Genomic DNA, 23,612 nt, shown 5'->3' on the forward strand with positions numbered 1-23,612 from the left:
GTCTTTAGGTTGCTGGTTCACAGAGAGTTTGCTCGGCTCTTGACATGATGGAGGAGACTGTGGAAAACAGCGGTCAAAAGGCTCAAATACAACCTCTGCCATTTGGCTGCCTGTGGTGTCTTGATAAACTGTTGCAGCTAAATCCCCGCTGCCCTACAGAAAGTGAAACAACCTCTTTTATTGTTCCCTTTTCACTCTTGGCATACTTCGCCAACAGCGGGTGTTATGAAAAAGCCTCCACAGGCCAGCTGATGTTTCTTGCACAACGCTGGTATAGAAGGGATTATCCTCCATTTAGCTATAGGCTTTATGTTCCCTGTACATTGGACTTCTGTGCCTGTATAACAGATCTTAGCCAGGCTTCATTTAGATACTCTAGTTTCATTTAAGATGAGAATGTTAACATAATTCAGAATGTAACCAAAGATCACCTAACAGCAACCAGTTATTAATAGTGACCTACTTTCTTGGATCAAATGATACTACCCATGGCAATAGTCAAGGTTATCTATATAAGGGGGTGTGTGTATGTGTATATACACACTCACCCACCCCTCAAGTTAGTTCAGCACACTGGTGAAATTCCTTGCATGTAGAAAGGAAGAGCGCAGATTTCGAAAGCAGATTTGGAACCTAGGTTTCTTGGTTTCTAAGTACATTTTCCATGACAGTGTAGTGTCTAATTTTGGATGAGGACTGATAGGACCTCAACATACAGCCTAATGCAAGCATGCTTTCCTTTTTAACTTTACAATATAATACTTAGCATTGAAATAGAGTTTTCTAATTAAATTATGTCAAGTGTAAAGATAATTCCAAAGATTATTGTACTGTCTTTGTTATAATCATGATTGGCCTCTGACTGGTCCTTTTAGATTTAAGTATCAGTGCATACTAGGAAGGTTAAATTGTTGCCATTTTTAACAAATCTGGTAGATCCATTATCTAGACATAAGAACAGATGCTACTACTAATTTGGGCTAATCTGGATGCTTTTGTAGTAGTTGAAGATTTCTTTACCGAACACAAAAGATGTAATAAACCGCAATGTAGTTTAAACAACTCTGGCAAGGAAAGACCTAGAAGACCACCTTCTTATAGAAGTGCTAGCTGTAGAAAAGAACCTTTGATTGAAAAATCGTTAAGTCAGTAGGTGGAAGAATATGCGAAAAGCTCCTAGAGCTATCTGAGAAACTACAGGAAGTAGTCAATGACATTAACTGGGCTGAAATTCCAAATGCAAGTATTTGTATAGAAGATAATGTAACATTTCCTTAGGTTAGAGATGAAAACTATTTGGAATTTGAAGCTCAAGGAAGAGAAAAAAAATGTTTTGAATGAGCTTGAAATGTCACTGGATGAATAATCATCGGAAAAAAGATGACAAGATACTGATAAACAAATAAACTACATCCTGAAGGCCAGAAATGCCCAAAATGAACTACCAGACCTGGAAAAAGAAATTAAAAAAAAAAAACATGAAGTTCTTGAGTTATGACACATAAACAAAGCAGAGTAACTAGTTATGGCTTGCCAGCTGCTGCACTTCATTAACAATATCCATGGGTTTTGGCCCTCTTCCATTAAAAGATAAATTACTTCAAAGTACCTTACATTTTCCACAGTGTAAATGTGAGTTACCACGGAGCATCTGGCAGGGAATGACTTGCTCCTTTGCAGCAAATTACTTATCTGTTGAGCCCCTATTCATATTCACCTCTACAGCCATTTAAAACAAGGTGAACAAGGGAAGAAATGACACTATCATGTAAGAAAGATGAACTCAAGGTTAGAAGTAATCTAGGATATGGCTCTAATGCTAAAAAAACATATATCCACTTTAAAAAAAAAAGTATTATACTAATGACATAGTGGTATTGACAATAGCAGAGCTTTGTAGTAATGCAATAAGGATTTTCAGTTTCAAAACCTACTGAAGCAAGAGTTAAGCATGAGTAAAAAGCAATAGCTCAGCATAAATGAGAAAATCAGGGGTATTAACTTCTATGACCTAAGGCTTGTAGTGTATACAGGCTTCACCTGTACCAGGCTGCAAGAACAGATACACAAATCATACATTCTTTGGGTTATTTGCTGGCACTGGAAATAGGAACTACAAATAGACAGCAGTAAACAATGTAATTATACAGTCAATATGATGTGTTCTTCTAATAACTGACATAGCATGATACATTTCAATGAATGAAATAACAAATTGGAACCTGTAGTGGGGACCATATAATCAAACATTTAGGAGGGGCTTGAGGAAGGCTGCTGCTACTAATGCACCTGAAGAAGTGATCAGAAGAAGCCTGGACATACTATCTGATCACAGAAAGGGTAATAATGCCCAATGGCCCAATGCAGTACAGGTGTGAAAAGGCACATAACAGCTATGAAAGACCACACAAAAAAAAAAAAAAACCAACAACAACAAAAAAAAACCAACACAACTCAACATTTTCTAATTACTTCAGGGAGGTCAATAGTAGGGAAGGAAGATGAGTGAAAAACCAACCTAGCAAAACCCCCCAGTATTGGCAAAATGTTGTGAAAGAGTAGTATAGACTCATGGGAAACATCTCTAGTTCTCTTCCTTTTCCTGCCCCTTCCTTCTTCCCCCTTGTGTTAAGACCTGCTTATCTGTGTATCAGCCAAGGAAGCCAACTCTTTAACAATCTTCATGAAAGACAGTAGTTCTGAATAATTTTGGGGTGTAACATCAGAAAGCTTCCAAACATCAAAGATGTTTCTGAACAGTCTCCAAGAAGAAAAGATGGCGATAAGAAGATACAGTTGTTGTGAAATGCAACTTGATAGTCTTCTGAATAATAAACTTGATAGTCTTCTGAATAATAAACAGTGGCAGAAAAAGATACAATTATCTTGTGGTGGTTTTTTTTTTTTTTTTTTTGGCTATAGTTGTTCTGGAAGTATTAGACTAGTTGACCACCAATAGACATATGAAATACCACCCTTCGCTAACACCTCTCCAAAGGCCATTAGAGAATAGCTTTATAGAATTTTTTAAAAACATTTCCACCATTAGATGTTACAGTTTATTCGAACAGAATCTATTTGTTGTGAGGAAACAAATAGGGATAGGAAATCATTGTTAGGTTTTGGCCACTATATTGATAAAAAGCAAAATTTAAAACTTTATGTGATAAACAACTGGACAGAATGTAACCAATGTTCTCTCAAAAATTTAATATCAATACGCAGGAAGACAATTTTCTTCAAAATTAATTGTGACATACTTTTACAGCATGTAAATTTAAAAGAAACTTATCTTCAACTGCTGCGTTAATAAATCCATATGAATATAAATAATCTGATTCAATCACACTTGTCATTTCCAGTTACAGTTTAGCAATCACAAGCAAATACAAGTTACTAAGCTAGAGTCATTTTTTGTCCTGGTCTGAATATTGAGCCAACTTGTCCTTTCCTCTTCTTGGGATTCTGAAAATTATCATACCTGGAAACAGAAAAATATATTAGCAAATTCTTATGAAATGCCTTTGTTTGCATATGCCTCTTCAGATACACATTAATGCAACACAGAACTACAGAGGTTTACGTGTATTTTTATGGAAATGAAGAGTGCCTGTCTCCTCAAACCTGGGGACCTGGAGAAGTTTTCATCCACAAACCTAACTCAGAAAGTTCTCTGCCCTGCTCCCTCTATTTTTTATTTTTACTTTTTGGGGCTGGGGGGGGAAGGTGGGACAAGGAACAGAAGTGGATGGAGTAGTATAGACTCCTGGGAAGCATCGACTCCTGGGAAGCATCTTTTACTCTCCTCCTTTCCTGTCCCTTCCTTCTCTCTTTCCCCTGCTTAAGACCTGCTTATCTAGGTATCAGCTGAGGAAGACAACTCCTAACAATCTTCATGTCAGAAGAACCTGCTGGTGAGATCACAGAACATCGCGATGCCAGTTTCCAGCTTTTTCACTCCAGTCTTTTCCAAGTCTAAGGAGACACATTCTCCTTTTATGCAGATTGTTGCCTTTTCCCAAACACAGCAGCTACAAAGACCACTACAGAGAGTCAAAACCCAGCAATTTGAAAATATGAGGGGCTACTACCCAGTGGGAGCAGGCAGGACCTAGCTCTAAGTCTCCGAGAATCAGTACCTCTTTGTACTGGTGTAGCTCTGAACATAATACAAGGGTTTTCTGGTCTGTGATTAGAATTTCTAGGTCCTACATTAATAAAAACAATAAAAGACAATGCACCAGTAAAATATGTATGTAATTTAATATTTTGTATGTAATTTAATATTTCTGAAAAAAATTGCTGTGAGAAGCTATTCAACTCTGCCATTCCCCACATTAAATAACTATTGTGTTTCTGATGAATAAGAAATGTGAAAAGACCAAATCTCCACTGAATACACAATTACAAAAAAAAATGTAATACTTACAGTTCAGTAAAATTCTTCCAGTCATCTTGACTAATGGATGGTCTTATACCCTCAAGTGCAGTCATCAGATGGGATTGGGTAATAATTAAAGTGTTCTTGGCAAGCACGGACTGATTAAGGGTGCTGTCCTCCTTGAAAACAGAGCCATGAACAGACAATGAAAAATTACCATAGAACCAAAGACATAGTGCCATGCATATCAGTAACTCTGGAACTTCCTCATTACATGTACAGACAAATGTATTCTAAATACAATCACAGCTCTCCCACCCCCCTCCAGTATTAATAACACAGAAATAACTATTTAGTTATATGAATGTTAATATCTGGCTTATTTCTCCTCAAACTAGGTATCATTTATCTTTGCTATTTTTGTTACATTATACTTAATATTACTGCAGAAATTATTTATTGAAATGCCAAGAAGTGTGGGAAAACAACAGAAAAATGTTAAGACTAAATAATTGAAAAAACTGCCATACTCCACTCTTGCTTCTGTAATTGGCTTTGATAGCATTGATTTCTGTCCTCAGGTGCTCTATTTGCTGCTCCTGGTTATTTTCCAGGGAGTCTTCTTGAGAAGCTGTTCTAAGCATTGAAGGTTGTGATGATGCTGCATCTCTCTGAGTCACGCTGGTAAAATCGTGAGTTATGGAGTTTGGTCCAGACAAACACAAAGAACTCTAAATTGTCCACAGGGAGAAATACATTAACTCATTATTGAGCCAAAAGAGCAACTCTACCATTACGGTTTAGCCTACAAATTTAATTCAGTATAAGCTTACCCCCAATGGCAAAAAGAGTACTTTCTCTTAAAAATATATCACATACATCACTTTTTGAACAGAAAGTTTAGGTTAATTTGCTACGGTGTTTGTGGAAAAGTACAAATTTGAAAATAAAGTGTTTCATCTTTAGAAAAGGTCTAAACATTTTTGCAATGGCCTATCTCAAAAAGAATAAAGATCTACTAAGTCCATTGTTTTATTTACATATGAAAATCAGTGGTTCTGAAACTTGCGCAAGTTTATGTAGTTAGCTTTGGCGTGACTCATAATTTAAATATTCATCACCTCCAAATTCTCTGTGCACTTGATAAGCGTGAACTTTCAAGTTCAACAGCTTTAAGACATCAAAGTCCTTGTAGCCTTGCTGAACAACTTTCACAGTTAGAGGAAAATTGAAGTCTCTAAAGACACATTAATGGAACACTATCAACTATAATGCGAGATAAAACACACAAAAGCACCTTAGCAGTCAGTAATTAGTTCTCCAATGTCAAGATAAGTTATTTTTGGCTTTAAAAATCAATGCAAGACAGTTTTGAAAACAAGAGTCTAACAACTTTGATAACTAACCTGTAATAGCAATTCTACAACAGATCTTGAAAATGAATGTCCCATGGATCACAAGCAAGCTCTGAAGTCATCTGCTCACCATAAGAAGCTCAGAGGCAGCATATTCTGTTTTGCTTACCTGGCAGCCAAGCCAGACGAGCTGGCCAGCTGATCACTATGCAGGTGCTGGGTAGCCAACCAGCAGATCCCTGTCTGCAAGCTAGCCAAAGAACGTGCTGCTTTCTGTGCAATGTGATACTACAACAACAGGAATTCCGCTTCTTCAGAGCAATGATGGAAGCTAAGGTTTACTTCTGTTGTTTACACAATCCCATGGTCAGACTATTCCGTTAATGCACACTCTACTGGAAACTGAAAAACGTTCGTTGATTCTTAAGATTATGACTTAATTCTTGAAAGCTGGATGGTCATTGTTTAGCAATAAAACTAAGTTAAAAAAAAACAAAACAAAACACCACCACCAAAAAGTCAAAAACTGTTTTGATATTAAACTTTGGAAGGCAACAAGCCATTAGACCAGACAGTAAGTTCTAGTATGAATGCAGTTTTCTTCATTATAAGGTATTAAGCAGTATTTTGGGATTTTTATTTTGAAGTCCTGCAAAGTTGCAGAGAAGTCCATATTGTATTTTGTCAGATCACATCCTTCCATCTTCTTCTCCACTGTGGAGCACAAGGTATAGGCTGAAGACAGTTTGAAGGACAAAACAGACAACTGTATTTATAAAACCATACCATTTGCTTAGTTCTGTTTTTCAGCTTCACAACTGATAATATTTAGAAAATTCAAAATATTAAGTGAGTAATTTACCAGTTCTGAAGGAGTGCCATTTCCCAGCTCTGATTCATAAGAGCTTCCAAAATAAAGACGATACATGTTGGACCTTGGATCTTCAGGAAGCAAGTCAGACATGTCTAAAGAAATAAGAGACTGCTCTAGTCCTGCTTCTCCATCTATTGCTGAATCATCTGAGCCACTGCTGTGGTTTAGAAAAACCATGGAAGAGAGGCTGAAGTCACTATCAGAACTAGAACCAAAATCCTGTGACAAAGAACAGAATATTAGAAGTGTTAACTCATAATTAACTGCAATCTGAAATACATTAAAAAATTCATATACAGTGCAAATGAAAGTATTGGTTTACATTTGATTCTAGTAATTTGTCTTTCCCTGGGAATATATTTCCAAATATTTTGCCACGAAAATCCAATGCCTTTAAGCAGAACCTTCTGTCTTGATGCTAGAAAAATAATTTGAGGAGATAATCTTAAGGTTTTATTTGTTTGCTTTGAACTGTTTCACTCACTCAGTAACAGCAAGTCTTGGGAAACTTCACGTACTTTTCCTGTTGTAGAACCGTATCACATCTGTCTCAACCATTCCCTCCAGGCAATTTAATAGCTTGTGTAAAGTGCTCTAGGAGATTGCGGTGAGTCTAATTTTACAGGGCCTAATTGTTGTACTCATCTTTAGTCATAGCCAACACATTTTAAGTGCTGATGTGGAAATCATAGTTGTTGCTTTAGACTGGTGTCTGCAAACCTTTTTGATTGTACACCCCTAACAGTAAAAAATTTCTGAGCAGACTCCACCAAATATATGCATATTTATTTATTTGTAATTTATATACAAGTACTATTGAAGTTCTAATATTTTCTTCCTGCACCTCAATGGATTGTCTTGTGCACCACCCTGGGGTGGGTGCACACCACTCTGGAGACAACTGCTTTAGACAATGCCCTCCTCTAACGACGGATAATCACCAGGTATCCTTACAACTACTTACTGATGCTACAAGTGAAGGGATTGTTAGGGAAGGTATGCTGGAAATCCCTCCCAATACTAAGAGTTGCATCCTCAGAGCCCCATCCCTTGGTAACAGCTGGGGCAAAAAGAACCCAAGAGGTCTCCTTGCTTTTGCACCCCTGACCCAACCCTTCCCTTTGATGTCCAAGTAGTAGAAGCCGTGCCTGCCCCTTTCCAGATAGAACCAGAAGACAGGCATTAAAAATGTGAGGAGAGGTGGCTGAATAGAGGCTAAAAGAAGAAAGGACCTGTCAGTCACATAAGTGGTATAAACCAAGGGTGGGATCCTGTACCTTGGAAGTGCAAGTATTAGCTGGTGCCTGGAAGATGAGCCAGAGCGGGCCACTCCAGATAATCACCATCCTCTCGCCACTTCTCTCCTGACCTCAGATCAAACTCAGTCTGTTGGAACAACTCCACAAACCCCACCAATTTCTTGCTTCCTCCATCATCCAAAATGTGCCACCTCAAAACTGAATTTGCTAGCTGCTCCTAAGAAACTCTGAGTGGGAGCCTTCCTATTGATCTGTCAGTCACTCCTCATACCAATGATAAACAGACTTGGCTTACATAAATCTGTTTAACATTAAACACCTATCGTAAAATGAAAAAAACTTGTGTTTAAGAAGTATTTACAGTAATTTGTTATTCTTGCATTTTTCTGCAAACATATTAAGATTTTAATCCTGTGTACAAATACGGGAAAACTAAACCTTATTAAACAGAATTTTGCTAAAAAATCAGGGATAAAATTAACCATTTCAAACATATCAACATCAAAATAAAAAGAGGAGAGACTTCTTTTATATCAGTTTTATTTACCTGTGTTAAACCTGAACCTAAATTAGTATGAATTGCCTCTAATTGGGCATTGTACAATAAAGCTTTTAGGTCAGCCCCTGTGAACCGTTCTGTTCTTGCTGCCAAATCCTGAAAATCCACATCGTTTGCCAAGGACAGAGAATGACTGAGAGCTTTTAAGATCTCATAGCGTGAATTCTGTAAAAAGGGAGAAAATAGCCAGTTAATAGCTGGGATTTTAAATATGAAATATATAAAAATATGAAGGTGAACTCTTGCTACTCATATATCCTTTTGCAAAGAGAAGTATGACAAAAGTGAAAAACTTCTGTTTATGTGAATAATCATATTCTAAATCAGAAGTAGGGGGGGAAAGGAGGGGGAACGGGGGGGGAAGCGGGGGGAAAGGAGGGGAAAGGGGGGGAAGGAAAAACTAAAAAAAGAGTATATATGTGTTCTTAAGGCATAGGATCATCTTCTTCATTTGTGTTTCAGAATGAAATGATGGGGTATTTGTTAAATGTGCCAACTGATCTGAAAATGAACAGCACTAACTTTTTCTCATAAAATGGGGAATCAAAGACAGACGTTGTACAGCCTCAAAGGCCTGATCCAACCTCCACTAAAATCAATGGGAATCATTCCTTTCCTAACTAGTGACACATCCGACTTAAAAAGAGCCTGAATATTCCAAATTAAATGTGGGTAAAGAGTGGGATCAACTGGATTCGGAATAAAACTGCTCTGAAAACTTCAGATAATTCAGGAGTTGCATTGGGAATGGCTATGGTTCATCACTTCAAGCAAACGGCAGATCCACTGGACTCATAATTCAGAGAAAGACACAGAACATGATAAACACTACCCCACATCCAATTTCTTTCTGCAGACTAGTTTCCTTTTTTAATTTTTTTTTTAAATCAGCTATATCCACAGGAACATGATTTGATCCTGAAGACTGTGATAAACAGCCTTGTCTTCCCCCAGTTTTATGTGAACACACTACACTAAAATCAGTGAATTTATACTGTTGTATAACTGGAATTCGGAAATCAAGTCCATTTTATCCAGGTTTGAAATGCCACTAAATATAAAGGAAAGGAGAATAAAGCCCATTAGTTTGATTTTTTTTCCCTTGCCTCTCATGTAAAATGTTTTGTTTCCTCACCTGATCAGGAGGTGGACAGTACAGGCACTTATCCAGTCGACCTGGCCTTAACAAAGCAGGGTCAATCAAATCTGGGCGACTAGTAGCAGCTAGCACATAAACCCCTTAGGAAAGTGCAGAAAAATATCATTAGCATCTGCTAAACTTTTGCATAAAAAGGAGCACACAGATGAATTTTTACCTTGTAAGCCTTCCACACCATCTAACTGAGTCAACAGTTGGTTAACCACTCGGTCTGTAACTCCTGTGTTGTCATGACCTCGGCGAGGAGCAATAGAATCAAACTCATCAAAAAAAACAATACAAGGCTTAGCTGCCTGAGCTCTAAAAGGAAAAAAAAAAAAAAAAGGCAATACTTAAATTCTGTTTAAGTTTGGGTCACAGGTAAAACTGCTTGTAAGTATTAAAGGTAATTGCTTTTTGCTTCAGAGAGTAGTTATCTTCAATGAGAGAAGAGAAAATCTGTTAATCTGTCTTCTGTAGAAATTAAGAGGTTCTGAAGAACTGGATTGCAATGGAATCACTGCTCATTTTTATGACACACCTTGCGCTCACTTTATAATTTCTGAAGTGCTTAACTGTCGTGTTAATATACATGAAAGCTCTAAAATCCAGTCACTGCAGATGAGGTCTTGGCTTATGTACATCTAACACAAAGACTGCCTACACTGTAAACTACACAAGAAGCAAAGCCTATGTAGGATAGGTTTACATTAGTGTGCGTTGAGGGTCAGTAAGGGCAGATTTGTAAAAACAAAACAACTGGCACTGAAGACTGCAATACCAAGTCTAGCATGATCCTATGTACTGAGTGTTCATTACTAGTTGGAGTACTGTCTCTTGGAATCATCTGAAAAGAATTCAGCATGTGTTTTCCAAGACAGTTCTGTGATGAGAACCAACACACTGTAAATGGAGAGAATTGGGAGTTCAGCTTCAAAAGAGCACTCCTGATCTGAGCTGAAATGCTCGGTTCTTAAATAATGACTGTCAAGCTGAACTTGCCAAGATCTGAACATCTGGTTTGGCACAATTAATTATTTCAGATGCTTTTGTGATCAAATGCCATGTCTCTCCTAGGACAAAAAATTATTTCTTGGAGCTTCAACCAATAAAATTCATTAATAACATCACAAATCTTTACAAAGCCAACCTGTTAAAGATATCTCGAACTGCTTGCTCACTTGCTCCGATATATTTGCTGAGCAGCTCTGGTCCCTAAAAAAAAAAAAAAAAAATTAAAAAAAGAAAACCAGAAAAAATATTCATTATATGTTTCTTAGTTTTAACATGTAATTCAACATCAGCCTAGATTTCATATACTAGAGTGAATCTTCTTGTAACCAAGAGAGTGGTTATCTCTGAACAGAAGAGCCGAAGGGTCTAGATAAGCCAAAAGAATCTTTTAAGCATTCCAACTTATTTTAAAGTAATAATTTCCATTTTTCTACTATAACAGAACATGTATTATAGTATCACAAGGCAACAGCTTACACTGTATTTTGAAAATATGTTTAAAATGCATTGTTCAACTTCATTGTCTAGTGGAACCAAAATCCAGGATCTTTTTAAAAAAAAAGGGAAACTAAGAACATCTAATTAAATTTTATAATTCTGCCTAATGAATAATTATACAAAAAATCTCCGTAATAAAACTGTGAAGTTCCAGAAGTCAGATGGTGTGATATCCAGAGACATACCATATTTTAAATGTGAGTTTCTTACTTAGATATTTTGCCCTCACCAGCACATACTCACAGGTATTACATTCAGCTATTTCATTCATTTAATAAAATTAATCAATTAATCTTCAAAATCTTGCTACCTTGATGCTGATGAAATTCATTCCACTCTCTCGAGCAACTACTCCTGCTAACAGTGTTTTTCCTGTTCCAGGTGCTCCATACAGCAAGACTCCTGATCTCTGTCGTATGGGCAGGTTTGCAAATAATTCTGGATACTGGAAAAGAGTTTCAACAAGATATATGCTAAATTATGTAATTATTCTGCAGTGTACTGTAACATCACTGACTAGTGTTGATTTTTGTCTAAACAGAATGTGTCTAATTTCTTTTATCCTCATTATTATCACAAGAGCTCATCTGGACTGTTGTTAGTTTACCTGGGGCTGAAGTGGGTTCCTAGGCTTCATAGGTACTTATTATACAAACGAGTGGCATTTTCTACCAAGAGGAAACAGGACAGACTAGGGATGCACCAGAGCTTTATAATGTGCATATTGGTACTTCTAAATTCCTATTTTAATTACCAACTGATATGACACAATAAAAGATTCTGTCAATTGTACAGAAAACTGTTCAGTCGTTTCTCTGAAGACTGAAATGGATGGCTCATCTCAATGCTGGAAGTTTTAAGCAAGGCAGAAAGGCCAAAGTAAAATAAAGGGGAACTGATGGGTTGGCATTCGTCCAAAAGAGAGTACTCCTCTAGCAAAATCACTGCAGAAGACAGCTGGAAATGTTATCTTTACAGAGCCTAATCACAAACCCTGCAACAGAGAGTGTAGCAAAGATAATGTTAGCAATACTGCAATATTCTAGAGCAACACTTGATCTATAGAAAGGCACAGCCATTGCCTTTTATATTTGGAAGAGGGAGGGGGAAGGAGAAAGAGTCTTCCAGTAGCTGAAGACAGTTGAAGACTGGGAAGCTACAAAAGTAGCTTAAAATCATACCCGTCGTCTTTCTGTCAAACACCATGTCACACCTTAAAAATAATTCTTCCCCTACTAACATTATGTACAAAATTCAGGTAACTAATTTAAAAGAACTGGGTACCTTTGCAGGTAACATGATGGTATCCATGAGTATTTGCTTCACATCTTTTAAGCCACCAATCCTGTCCCAGCCAATGTCCTTAGGTTTATGAAAGCTAACATTTCTCAGAGCTAATGGAGTAAAATCTTTTAGAGCTTTCTGAAAATCCATAGTTGACAGATTCAATTCTGCTTAAAAAAAAAAAAAAAAAGAAAAAAAAATCCTGAACAAAAAAAAAGAAGACATGGCCTACCAGTAACAAGTTCCTCACAATATGTAACAATTAAATACATTTTAAACATAAAACATAAAAACTGGCTTTTTATTTCTGTATTACTCCACAGGTTCTGGATAACAGAAGACAGATTATGAAATTAGATATTTTGTTGTCAACATACCACCATTTTGAAATGCATTCTGGTTGGAAACACAGGCATGGATGGCACGATCAACCAGCATAGTAAAATCTCTAGCAACAAAACCTTCTGTTTCCTTTGCAATACATTGGAGGTCAAGATCAGAGAACTGCTTTACATCAGAATTCAGCTTCTTTTTTATTATGGAATACAGCATTTCATATCTTTGCTTCTGAAAAATAGAATTATGCAGCAAGCGTATATTAAGTTTACTATTTAAATAGATTTCAGAAATTAAAAAAGTAAATGCATACAAGTTACTAAAATTTCCTTAAATATTTACATGTCACCAAACCTTCAACTAACAAAATCTGAGCAGGCATGAATATAAACAAAAGTTAGTTCTTCAGGTGAATTTCAATAAATTCACCAGTTTTACAACTTTAAATTTTTACAGCTATCTTAAATACAACAATAATGAAACAACCCTCCACCCCCCAGATTCTACTGTTTTACATCCATTTTTTTTTTCTGTTTCACAGGAAAAGAAACATCTTTAATTTTGCTGATATGAGTAGAATGTATTTGAGATGAAATATATTGCATTAGATAAAAATACATCAGATAATTTGGTATCTTTTGAGATCCTGACTTTTCCAGTGAAGTCTCATCCTTATTCATGTATTAGTATTAAAATTCATAAAGGCAGACTTGCAGGAAGTGGGAGAAAGCTACATTGTATCTAATGCAGAATGCCCTCCTCAGTGGCCTTTAATTGCTGGCCTGTGACAGAAGACAAGCAGGCAAGAACAACATGTGTTACATACAAATGAGTTGCCATGTCTGTGTCATGCCATTAGGGCATGCACAGGTACAAAGTGCTGCTTTCTCCTGCAATGAAGTTGTACCATTTATTCTTCCCTCTATCCTTTTCACTTTTCAAAATGGACTATATTCAAAAGTAGAGGAATATAATTAATACAGAAAACCAAACCAAAACCTTCCCATAAAATTAACATCTAGTTTTAATAACATTTTTAAAATACACATTCTAGGGACATACTTATTCCTCTGAGCAGTGAAGAAAAACACTTAGGTTTAATCTCATTTATTTAACTGTAGTGACTTACATGTTTCATCAAAGCTGCTCCTCTAGAATCCCCTTACAGGTAACAAGGAGACCTGCATATCTCACCTATGTTAGACAACCTGACTTGTTTTACATTGAACTGAAATGTCCTCTGAATACACCCTTCTCTTACCACTGAAAATAAGGAGAGTGGGGCCAACTGGGAGTTTTCATTGGATTACTTTTATTTTTTAAAAAATTTATAATGACAGATGTAAGTTCTGACGTGTTTAAGTATCATGAAAGAACTTCTAAGATTTCCAGATTTTTTCTCATCTTTGGGTGTAACCTACTGTTTTTGCAGCTGTTCCAGTACTGTATTTGAGGCTGCAGGGAAGGCAAATATTTTAACCAAATGAATAAATACCTGAATTTACCTGATCTGGAGATCGGATACATTTGAAGCACTGAAATATGTGAGTTCCTTGAGCTGAAACCAGGGAAGGATGTAGGGAATGCTCGGACTGACTTGTGGCAATTAATGCAATCAAACTCCCCATGGAAATAACTTCTTTTATCACATCTTTCAAAACTAAACACATAAGACATTGCTCCATGAATTGCAAAATAACAAAAGATTCTGCATTTCATAACAGACATTTCTACTGTACTGGAGAGCAGGATTAGGGCACACAAAATGTAACATCTTATTATATATTTGTTTTATTCCTATGTTTACAGGCTTTTTTTAAAATTAAAAATATAAAAGATGTATAATTGTTTTTCTAGGACAGTTCATTCCATTAATAAAATGCCATCAGAAGTGCTCTTTAACAGCTAAATTTGTAACATCAATGATGATGTCTACCACAGGATATTAAATGTGATTTTTTTTTTGTGTGCTATGATTCCTGTTCTAGAAATATTATTCCCTCCACACAAACAAAACAGGGAAAGTTATAAGTATAAAAATAGACGCTAAGCCTAGAAAATAAGCAATCTAGGAAAAAATAATATATGTAAGTCAAAGAAATTATGGATGCAAGGTAGATCTTCAAGGAATAATCTTTAAAACTCTAAACCTCTGTTGTATGCATTATACCTGTAAATAAAGTAATAAGAAACACAAACAATTCTGCAAGTAACTTAAGTGCACATTTTTTAAAAAGAAATGATGGTAAGATTTTTCTGAACTTCAAAAGTAATTTAATAAAAAAAATTATGCTAACTCCCTCAAACTGAGCTAAGAAATGAAAGATATTTTTTGCTATGGCTTGAATTTTACATGAGCAAAGTTGAATACAGCTAAAAAAATAAAGATATTAACATTGATAATTTAATTTTATTTTGCAACTTATCACTGCCTAGATTTTAGGGAATAAAAAAGAAGTGTATACAGGACGTCAAACTACAATTGATAATTTTATTTTTAACATCTGTGGATTGTTACATTGTAAAATAAAACAGAAGTTCTACAAAGCATACCAAGTAGATGATAAAGAAGTTAGTATTCAGCTAAAAGAAGTTGGTTCTAAACATCAGTAAGTATCAAATTTATGTATCTCTGTAATTGTAAATAATAATTATGGAAAATGGGATCAACTGTAATGATATGTCAATTATAATATCGATCTTATCAATAATTATCAGTTAAAGATTCATCTGTAAATTATAAGCAATTGCAACGTATTTGAGTGCATGAACAATATAAAAAGGAACTGAGAAGCCTCTACCACTGGCAGCGGTACTGACAACAGGCATTGCCATCAGCAGCGGTGGTAGACGTAACATTGGCAATGACTACTCCAAGCTCCAGAGTGGACTATTTTGATTCAGCTAGGGGTCCACAAATGGTCTACAAATGGTCTACGTACCATACTTTGTGAATCCCTGCCATGGAATACCACATGGTCCAGAGGCAATAATGATACAGACAGAATTGTCCAGGTAGTACAGTACAATTCAGGTGCAAGAAATTCTAAGTTGCATTATATTTTTATCCAGACACAGGTAGCACAGTATTACCATAAGCAAGTCTATTGCTTTGAACGGTTTCAGGGGTGTTCTCATGCTCTGGTGTAGAAGGTACTCCAACAATGTGGTCAAGATCATCCATCAAAAGAATGGATGGTTGTCTCCATGCTGCCTCTAAAAAAGCTTCTTCCACATTTTTCCTTATGTTTACTAATCTTTTTCCTAAAGCAGAAATACAGTTTTATATGACAAAACATATCAGGAAAAAAATCATCAGACTGACTACATCTTGCTCATGTAATACTACAATGTTTTGATTCCTGTAGCTTAACTTTAATCCTATAAATCCAGGTACCAAGATTAAACCAGAGTCAACAGTCAGTGAAGAAAAGAGTCCACATCTTCTATCAGAAAAGTACTAGAAGGATCCACCTGTCCTAAAATTAGATTAATCATCTTTCACTAACCGCTACAGGTCTAATTTCTAGACAGTTAAAAACAGAGCAGTATCAGTAGCACTCTAAATTAGCCACAAAGAGTCCCACAATTGGAAGAATTTTTCACAGCGAAGGACCCAGCTCTTTATCAATCTTTCCTTTTTTCTCTGGAGCAAGGAGCTTAGTAGGGACTTAAGCAAAAAGAGTATAGCCATGCAATATAAGGGATCTGTAAGAAAACAGCTGAGTATTCTCTGCCTCTGTAACACCAAGACTATTTGGTAAAGCCAGTGAATGAAAGAGTAAAAAAGCCTTTTTTGTCCTCTTCCATCTTTGACGCAAAATACTAGTTTTGAACTCACAAAACCTAAGGACTCATCTCACCATCATCTATAATCATGACTGTTAGATGACTATTGCCAACATACACTAAGTTAGTAAATATGCCATCATAAATCAGGTTTCAGCTGGTTGTTCGATCCTTCTTCGGTGCCTGTGTCATCCTTTCACGGAGTAATACAGGTATCCTTTAACACTTATGATTTGTTAACGTAACATTTGTTCCAGCTAGCGCAGCTGAAAAAACCCACACAGTTCAACTTGCAACTTCTTCCTATTTTGTAGCAATTAGAAATAAGCATGGCAAGCACGATTTGAATTTGGTGGTGGTACAGAATCACAGAATCATTAAGGTTGGAAAAGACCTTTAGTATCAAGTCCAACCATCAACCTAACACCACCATGCCCACTAAACCATGTCCCACAGTGCCACATCTACACATTTTTTGAACACCTCCAGTGATGGTGACTCTACCTCCTCCCTGGGCAGCCTGTTCCAATGTTTGACCACTCTCTCAGTAAATAATTTTTTCCTAATATCCAGTCTAAACCTCCCCTAGTGTGAAATAAGCTTACTGCAGCTGTATTTTCATCAGACTGTTAAAGATGCTCATTGCAGGGCATCAAATATCCTTGCAAAAGCAGTAATAATACTACAAAAATTATTCAGACTAAATACAGTAACTTCATAATTGTGCTGCTTCATCATACAGCAAACATTTGAGATAAAAAAGAAAGTCATACCTCTTAAAGCTTTACAATCAATTACTTCTACATGAGCATCCAGTCTATCGAATGCTTCTTCGCAGATGGCCTTTGCTAATGTTGACTTTCCGCTTCCCTACAAAAATAAATGTGAGCTAATGTAAATTGACAGAACTATTTCCTTCTGTTTCTGTGGAGTTTTTGTCACAGTATACACCAGTTAACAAGCTGGGAAAGCTGTATGCAGATTTTATTCCTCACCAAAAGTATACACATATTCTGTCTTTGTATCACTTGGTAGAGACCAAAGCCCTAGAGTGAAACAAGTATAAAGAAATGCATTGTGGATACAACCATGACAGATAGTGTTCTGATTCCACTAAGTTCAGTGTTAAGAGATCTGTTAGTTTCAGTGGAATACGGTATTCAATGATCACCATAAGAGGCAACAGGAAAATAAGAGTATCAACTCCACTGATATTTTATGTTGTAACACAGGAGAAAATACTATATTCTTATTTTCATTCAAGTATTTCAGAGACAAGAATGTTTATTATACTATAAACACAAAGTAGATCAATCCCCTAAGCATACAAATTGAAATTGAATTGGTAGCAATCTGTAAAACCTACAGTATATATATGTTATATATACATGAAATATAAATATACATTGATGAAGCGTGCATATAATGTGTATACGTATATATAACGTTTTACTGAATTAACTGTTCAGTTAACTGCTCTTTTTTCAGCTTGTTCTTTAATTTTTTTGAATTCACATGGTATCAAAGAAAACTAATGAAAACAGTTTTGTAACTACAGAAAACAACGTGAAGGGTTTGCAAGTAGAGAGTAGTAAAGTGTGTACCTTTCCTCCTGTGAGAAGCACCCCTCCACTTCGCAGTCCCACAGAAATAGTAGCCAGCTTTTGAGATAAAGGACGCCCCAGAAGACTGTGGCTTATGTGTTCAAAGGAAGATGTTCCTAATTTGTCCACTCCTCTGCAGAGCAAATAAAACATTAAATGGCCTAGGGTAGCATCAGTACACACCATGTAAACAGCTTGCAGTAGGGTGAAGTTTCAATGCTGACACATTTCGATGTACTTAACCTTTTCAAGAAAGAGCTAAAGACAATTCAATTTGAAGAGACAGCACCTTTATTTTGCAGTGGTGACACAGGGGACACAGACAGACATTGCAGAACACCCCCACAATGGAAGGGTTATCTAGTCATTCTACACCATCCTAGCTTGAGGTACGTCTCAGAAGATAAGAGCTAATTGTATTTTGGGGCTTCATCTATTTGAGTGTCTGAGTAACAACCTACTAAGGAATGTAACAAATTGATAAAACATGGAGCATGCCTGGGTCAGAAAACTTCTCAGCCTTTTCAGAAGAGCAGCACATAGTGCATTTGAAGGCATCCTTATCCTCCATCAGTCCTACATCTCTGTGACTTTGGACACAACAGTGCTCCTTTCAGGCCCACGAACAGCAAGGCTATCAGTTTTGTATTTCAACTTTTTGTTTAAAGTGTTGTTCCAGGAGAAATGGAATGAACAGATGAATCCTGGTTTCTAATATCTCTACTCTTGGAAAAGGGTTCCTAGAGAGGTGGTCAATGCCTCAAGCCTGTCAGTGTTTAAGAGGCATTTGTACAATGCCCTTAATATGCTTTAACTTTTGGTCAGCCCTGAAGTGGCCAGGCAGTTGGACTAGATGATCGTTGTAGGTCCCTTCCAACTGAACTATTCTATTCTATTCTACTCTACTCCTACCACATCCCATCCCTACCACACTACCCCTAAATCAGTTCCTATTCCTTCTTCAACATAATATCCTCAGTTGCCTTTCACAACACCGATAGCATACTACCACAATACTTCAAGTCTCTTGTGCCCCCTCTGTCTCATCCCTGCCTCAAGTTTGCTACACAGCACCACTGTCTTTCCTTATACTAATGACCACAGCTTAACATACCACTTAGTTATTGGCTGGGAAAGAGCCAGCATGTCTTACGGCTAGTTCCAGACTATACCACTGCCACTAGCGACCTAGCAGGTTAACCAAGTAGTTGTTGAGCGTATATTGCACTTTTTGCTAGTGGAGACATGATTCTGAATTTCTCTGCTCAGATGATAATTCTGATAAAACTATGAACTAAGTTTCTTTGAGACCCATACTATTAAATTTAGTTAAACAAGTAAACAGGTTTAAGTTACTGTGGGAAGAGGATTGACAGACAGACTGCAACATATCGTAAGTTTTGCTTCATCTGGAAACCCCAGCTAAAACCACTCTTCAACAACCCCAGTATCCCTTACTGCTACACAGACGTTCTGTTTCATACCACTTAGAAGCAGAGCAAGAGTCACTGAACTATCAGTATTTCTTCTGAAACTTACACAGTTCTGAAACCTCACATCCTATTGTCAGACATGGTGAACTTTTCAGTACATGAGTACCTTTAGTTATGTAAAGTTTTCTATTCACTTCAGTTAAGACTATTCAGAGGACAAAATTAACCATCTACATACACTAGGATAAGGTCTGAACCTGACACAGGCCAAAAGATGCAGAGTTTTTTTTAGATCTGGCTTAGTTTTTAAAAAATCTGCTTTTCCACCAATAGTCTTTTTTTTTTTTTTTAATTCCCATTCCCATTCCCTCCCATGTTTTCTACTATGAAAATGTCTCACCCTAAATCATTTAGTTTGTGGTAAGGAGGGTTCCTGGCTGTATCACACATAGGTGGCTCGCTGTCACCATCAGCTTTTCTAGTTAGAGGATGTAAAAGAACCTACAAAAAAGGAAAGAGTTAGTACTTTACATTAAAAATAACTACAGAAGAAGGGTATAAAAGTAACCAGCCATTTTTGGAATTGTGTAAAGAAAATGTTGCACGTATGCTTTGCTGAAGCTTATTGCGCTTAAAAGAAAGATGCACTGGCAAAATGGCATCGAAACAACTAGTTGCAAAACACAATCCCTTGTTTACAATGATGTAACAACCTGTGATTAGATGTTAGGCCAAGTGCTGCTTATACCAGACTACGCAGCCCATCACCTCTTTCCCTACCTGTAACTAATTATTTCTTCTCCTCCTGTGCCCTCTCTTGTTGAGCTGGTACAAGCACTTGTGAGGCAAGATAGTGAATCAGATCAGGAGTCTGATCTGGGTGAAAAGTAACCTGACAAAACACTTGGCTTTTTTCACCTGCATGAATTTTTCAGTCTAGTTCACTGCGGAGCTAGTATGGAAAGCTGGGCAGGCAAACAGAGCTAACAGAGAGGTTCACAGATAAGAACAGGCTGGTAGAAGATGCTGACACTGCTATTAAGAAATGCATTTCACCCTTTCACCTTAGTACCGGTCACTAGCACTATTTGTAGAAGTCTTCTTGTACTTCTCCTCTACAAATAGAAATAAAGCTCTTGTTTTACTTTTTTTTGAACAGGAATCCTAAATTTTGCAGGAAAAAAATCTATTCTAAACAGCCAAAACAGAACACCTTAATTCTCAGGTAGAATTTAAATGTATCAGTTTAAAAATGGAAAAATGTTATCCCACTCCTATAACCATAAACCTGGCGTCACATGCACTGGTTCAAGCAGAATTATTAATGAAACAGTAATTCTAATATTAAATAGAAGTATTTATTCTCCTGAGAAAGGAAATACTGAACAAACAGAAGCACAGAAACTATGTAAATGAAAAGGCAGTGTGAGCTTGTTAGGTTTGAATGGGGAACATGTCTCCTCTTTGTCAGAACAAGCTACCGTTCCTGACAGATACATAGACTACAAAGTGATTTTACAGTGGTTTAGGCATTAAGGGAAAGAACAACTAAGTATAAGGATAGTATGTTCAAACTTAGACAGTACTGACTTTCCTCTGCTCTAATTGATTTTTCTGAGAATTCAATATAGACTATGAAATTCAGTAAGTTGGGTGGCATGCCTGGAATCTCACCAATGCTGAGACTATAAAATAACAGATAAAGAATGCAGATGTTTAATTTAACGAACAGACTGACATTATTTATTTAAAAAGGGAAACCAAAATATGTTATATATAAAATATATTACATTTTTAACCAAATAAAACAATTTAAATTACTTGATACCTGATACTATGTGATATTTACTTGTATATTAGTCTTTTGCAGCAAACTGGGACTCAGTATAAAAATATTCTCAGACTTATTTTCTTCAATGTGCGTAGGATGCACTACACTAAGGAAAAACTCCTCCATTCCTGTAAAAACCCAAGGAACAACTATTAAAATTCCAAATAAATTTAGGTTTTATTCCTTACAAGATGAAACAGATTAGTGTATTTTGAATTACTACAATCTAATCCAAAATGAAAGAATAAAAAAGGTTAATCATTATTAAAGCATAATTCATGCTTACAGTTTCAGTGTAAAGAGGTATCTGTTACATTAAATGGTGTAGAGATTAAATGGCATATTGCCTAAGTAAATTCCATAACGGACAGTTGACAGCTACAGCAAAGGACAGTATTATCCTTACCTTCTTTAACAGACAGATGTATACAGTCTGTACTTGTCATTATCCATGGGAGATCATCAGTAGTAGAATCCTGCAGCCAAGAACTGAAAGCAGATTTAACATCATCTTCATGTATATCTTTATGCTAAACAGGAAAAAAGAAAGAGGGAAATGAAACAAATCAAGGTGTTAGTAAGTAAAACTGTTTTCTTCTGATGCAAGAGGCATTTGTTTCTCTTATGGTAGCAGAGAGATGGAAGAAGATACAACAGTTTTATTTATATAGAAAAGAACATTTTGCCAACAAACACCATTTCTACCAATTGCTCTATGGAAAGCACCTGTCTAGCTTTTGCTACGGCAACAGTTGAATCTTCCACTACCTCTAAAGATTTTATCTTTGGAACACTGATGTGAGGGCAAGGAAAAGCTTTTGTTGTTATTTTACTTATCTGTATTGCCAGATCCAAGAGCACTACTCAACTCCTGGGTTTGAAAGAGCACCCAAGATATGCACCAATATTGACCTATGACTTACTTCGGGTGCTCATTACACCCCCGCCTCTTCCCTGTATACTCTGCTTCCTATACAAAGAAGCCTGGGCTCATCTAAATCAGGGGCACCACCAACAAACTTCAACAGGCAGGCAAAGAGATCAAACAACTTACCCCAGATCACCTAGATAAATGGAATAGGAAAAGAACTTGAGTCCAGATCACATATATCTTGGCTGAGTTCCTAATCACAGAAGCATAATTCTTGTCTAAAAAAGGGGGAATCAACCAAGATCATGGAAGCAGTGTTCAGAAAGGAAAATGAAAGTTACTGTTGTATTTCTTTATGTGTTTGTCTGGTTTGTTCCAAGAACTAAAAAAACTTCAACTGAATTAAAAAGAAAGGAAGAAATCTGTATTTAAAACATATAAAAGCACACTTAACTACTTTGTACTATTTTAGCAAATTACTGACAGAATACTCTTAACTCCAATATAAAAAAAATAATAATGCAGTTCCACCATTCCTCTGTAGGTAAGAAATCAAAATAGAATATTGGGGATAAGAACAAACCATGCATAAGCCCTGCTAGGATGGGAAGTGCTGTATTTAAAGTTTTGAGGGGCAGCTAACATGGGAAATAATCAACCCAGTGTCGCACAGAAACAAGCATATGGTACATTACGAAGACATACATCATTCCAGAGCTACATCTGACAGACTGTGAGAACCGGTACAAAGTTTGTTCTTACTGTCACAGATGCTCACTCAGAAGACTGGCTATGTCTCACTTACAGGAAAACAGAGGGATTCAATGATATAACTTGAGATAATTAAATCTTTAGGGGAAAAAATATCAGCATTAAAAGGAAGTAAAAACCTAAACAGCACATAAAAAATTACAATAATTTTACTGCAGTTGTCTTCCTTAGGAAATCCATTGGGCACTGCAACGTTTGAAGAGTATAAATATGTCTTCTCCCAGAAGACTTAAAATGGATATTTCCTCTTTAACTCTATAATTCTTTTTCTTTTTTGTTTTTGTTTTTATAGGACTAAATGTATACACTTGAAATTTGCTAGGTTGGAACCAGTATTAATGTACTGCAGATGAGGGTCTGATGCGAAATTAGTATCGATTATTGTTGCTATTTCAACAGCAATTGTTTATGTTTGAGACCTAATTAAAGAGAAAATGCATCTTTTCCCTACCAATGCCATTTCTCCTTCACGATGTCAACATCCTTTTTAATAAGAAAGACAACAGAAATTTTTCACAATTTGAGAATAATGGAAGATTATGATTTAAAAGGTACTATACAGCATTCCTCTAATAGCTTCAGGAAACTGGGAGTTAAAATTCAGAAGTTGTATTT

General features: G+C 36.4%; 1 protein-coding gene across 1 annotated transcript in view; it reads right to left on the minus strand.

The window, feature by feature from the left end:
- Positions 1-3,114: 3,114 nt before the first annotated feature.
- The window catches only part of PEX1 (peroxisomal biogenesis factor 1), a 28,314-nt gene continuing 7,816 nt past the window's right edge, over positions 3,115-23,612 (minus strand). The window contains exons 7-24 of the mRNA XM_059818817.1: positions 21,762-21,885; positions 21,374-21,483; positions 19,925-20,025; positions 18,092-18,224; positions 17,261-17,357; positions 15,792-15,962; positions 14,204-14,358; positions 12,743-12,929; positions 12,363-12,532; positions 11,389-11,523; positions 10,717-10,781; positions 9,745-9,887; positions 9,564-9,667; positions 8,417-8,593; positions 6,599-6,829; positions 4,912-5,112; positions 4,430-4,560; positions 3,115-3,481 (exon numbers count right to left, since the gene is read on the minus strand). Coding sequence (XP_059674800.1) covers positions 3,397-3,481; positions 4,430-4,560; positions 4,912-5,112; positions 6,599-6,829; positions 8,417-8,593; positions 9,564-9,667; positions 9,745-9,887; positions 10,717-10,781; positions 11,389-11,523; positions 12,363-12,532; positions 12,743-12,929; positions 14,204-14,358; positions 15,792-15,962; positions 17,261-17,357; positions 18,092-18,224; positions 19,925-20,025; positions 21,374-21,483; positions 21,762-21,885 — 2,520 coding nt within the window. The 3' untranslated portion in view covers positions 3,115-3,396. The remainder of the gene's footprint in view (positions 3,482-4,429; positions 4,561-4,911; positions 5,113-6,598; positions 6,830-8,416; positions 8,594-9,563; positions 9,668-9,744; positions 9,888-10,716; positions 10,782-11,388; positions 11,524-12,362; positions 12,533-12,742; positions 12,930-14,203; positions 14,359-15,791; positions 15,963-17,260; positions 17,358-18,091; positions 18,225-19,924; positions 20,026-21,373; positions 21,484-21,761; positions 21,886-23,612) is intronic.

This window comes from Gavia stellata, chromosome 6 (genome assembly GCF_030936135.1).
Source record: "Gavia stellata isolate bGavSte3 chromosome 6, bGavSte3.hap2, whole genome shotgun sequence".
NCBI classification, from domain to species: domain Eukaryota; kingdom Metazoa; phylum Chordata; class Aves; order Gaviiformes; family Gaviidae; genus Gavia; species Gavia stellata.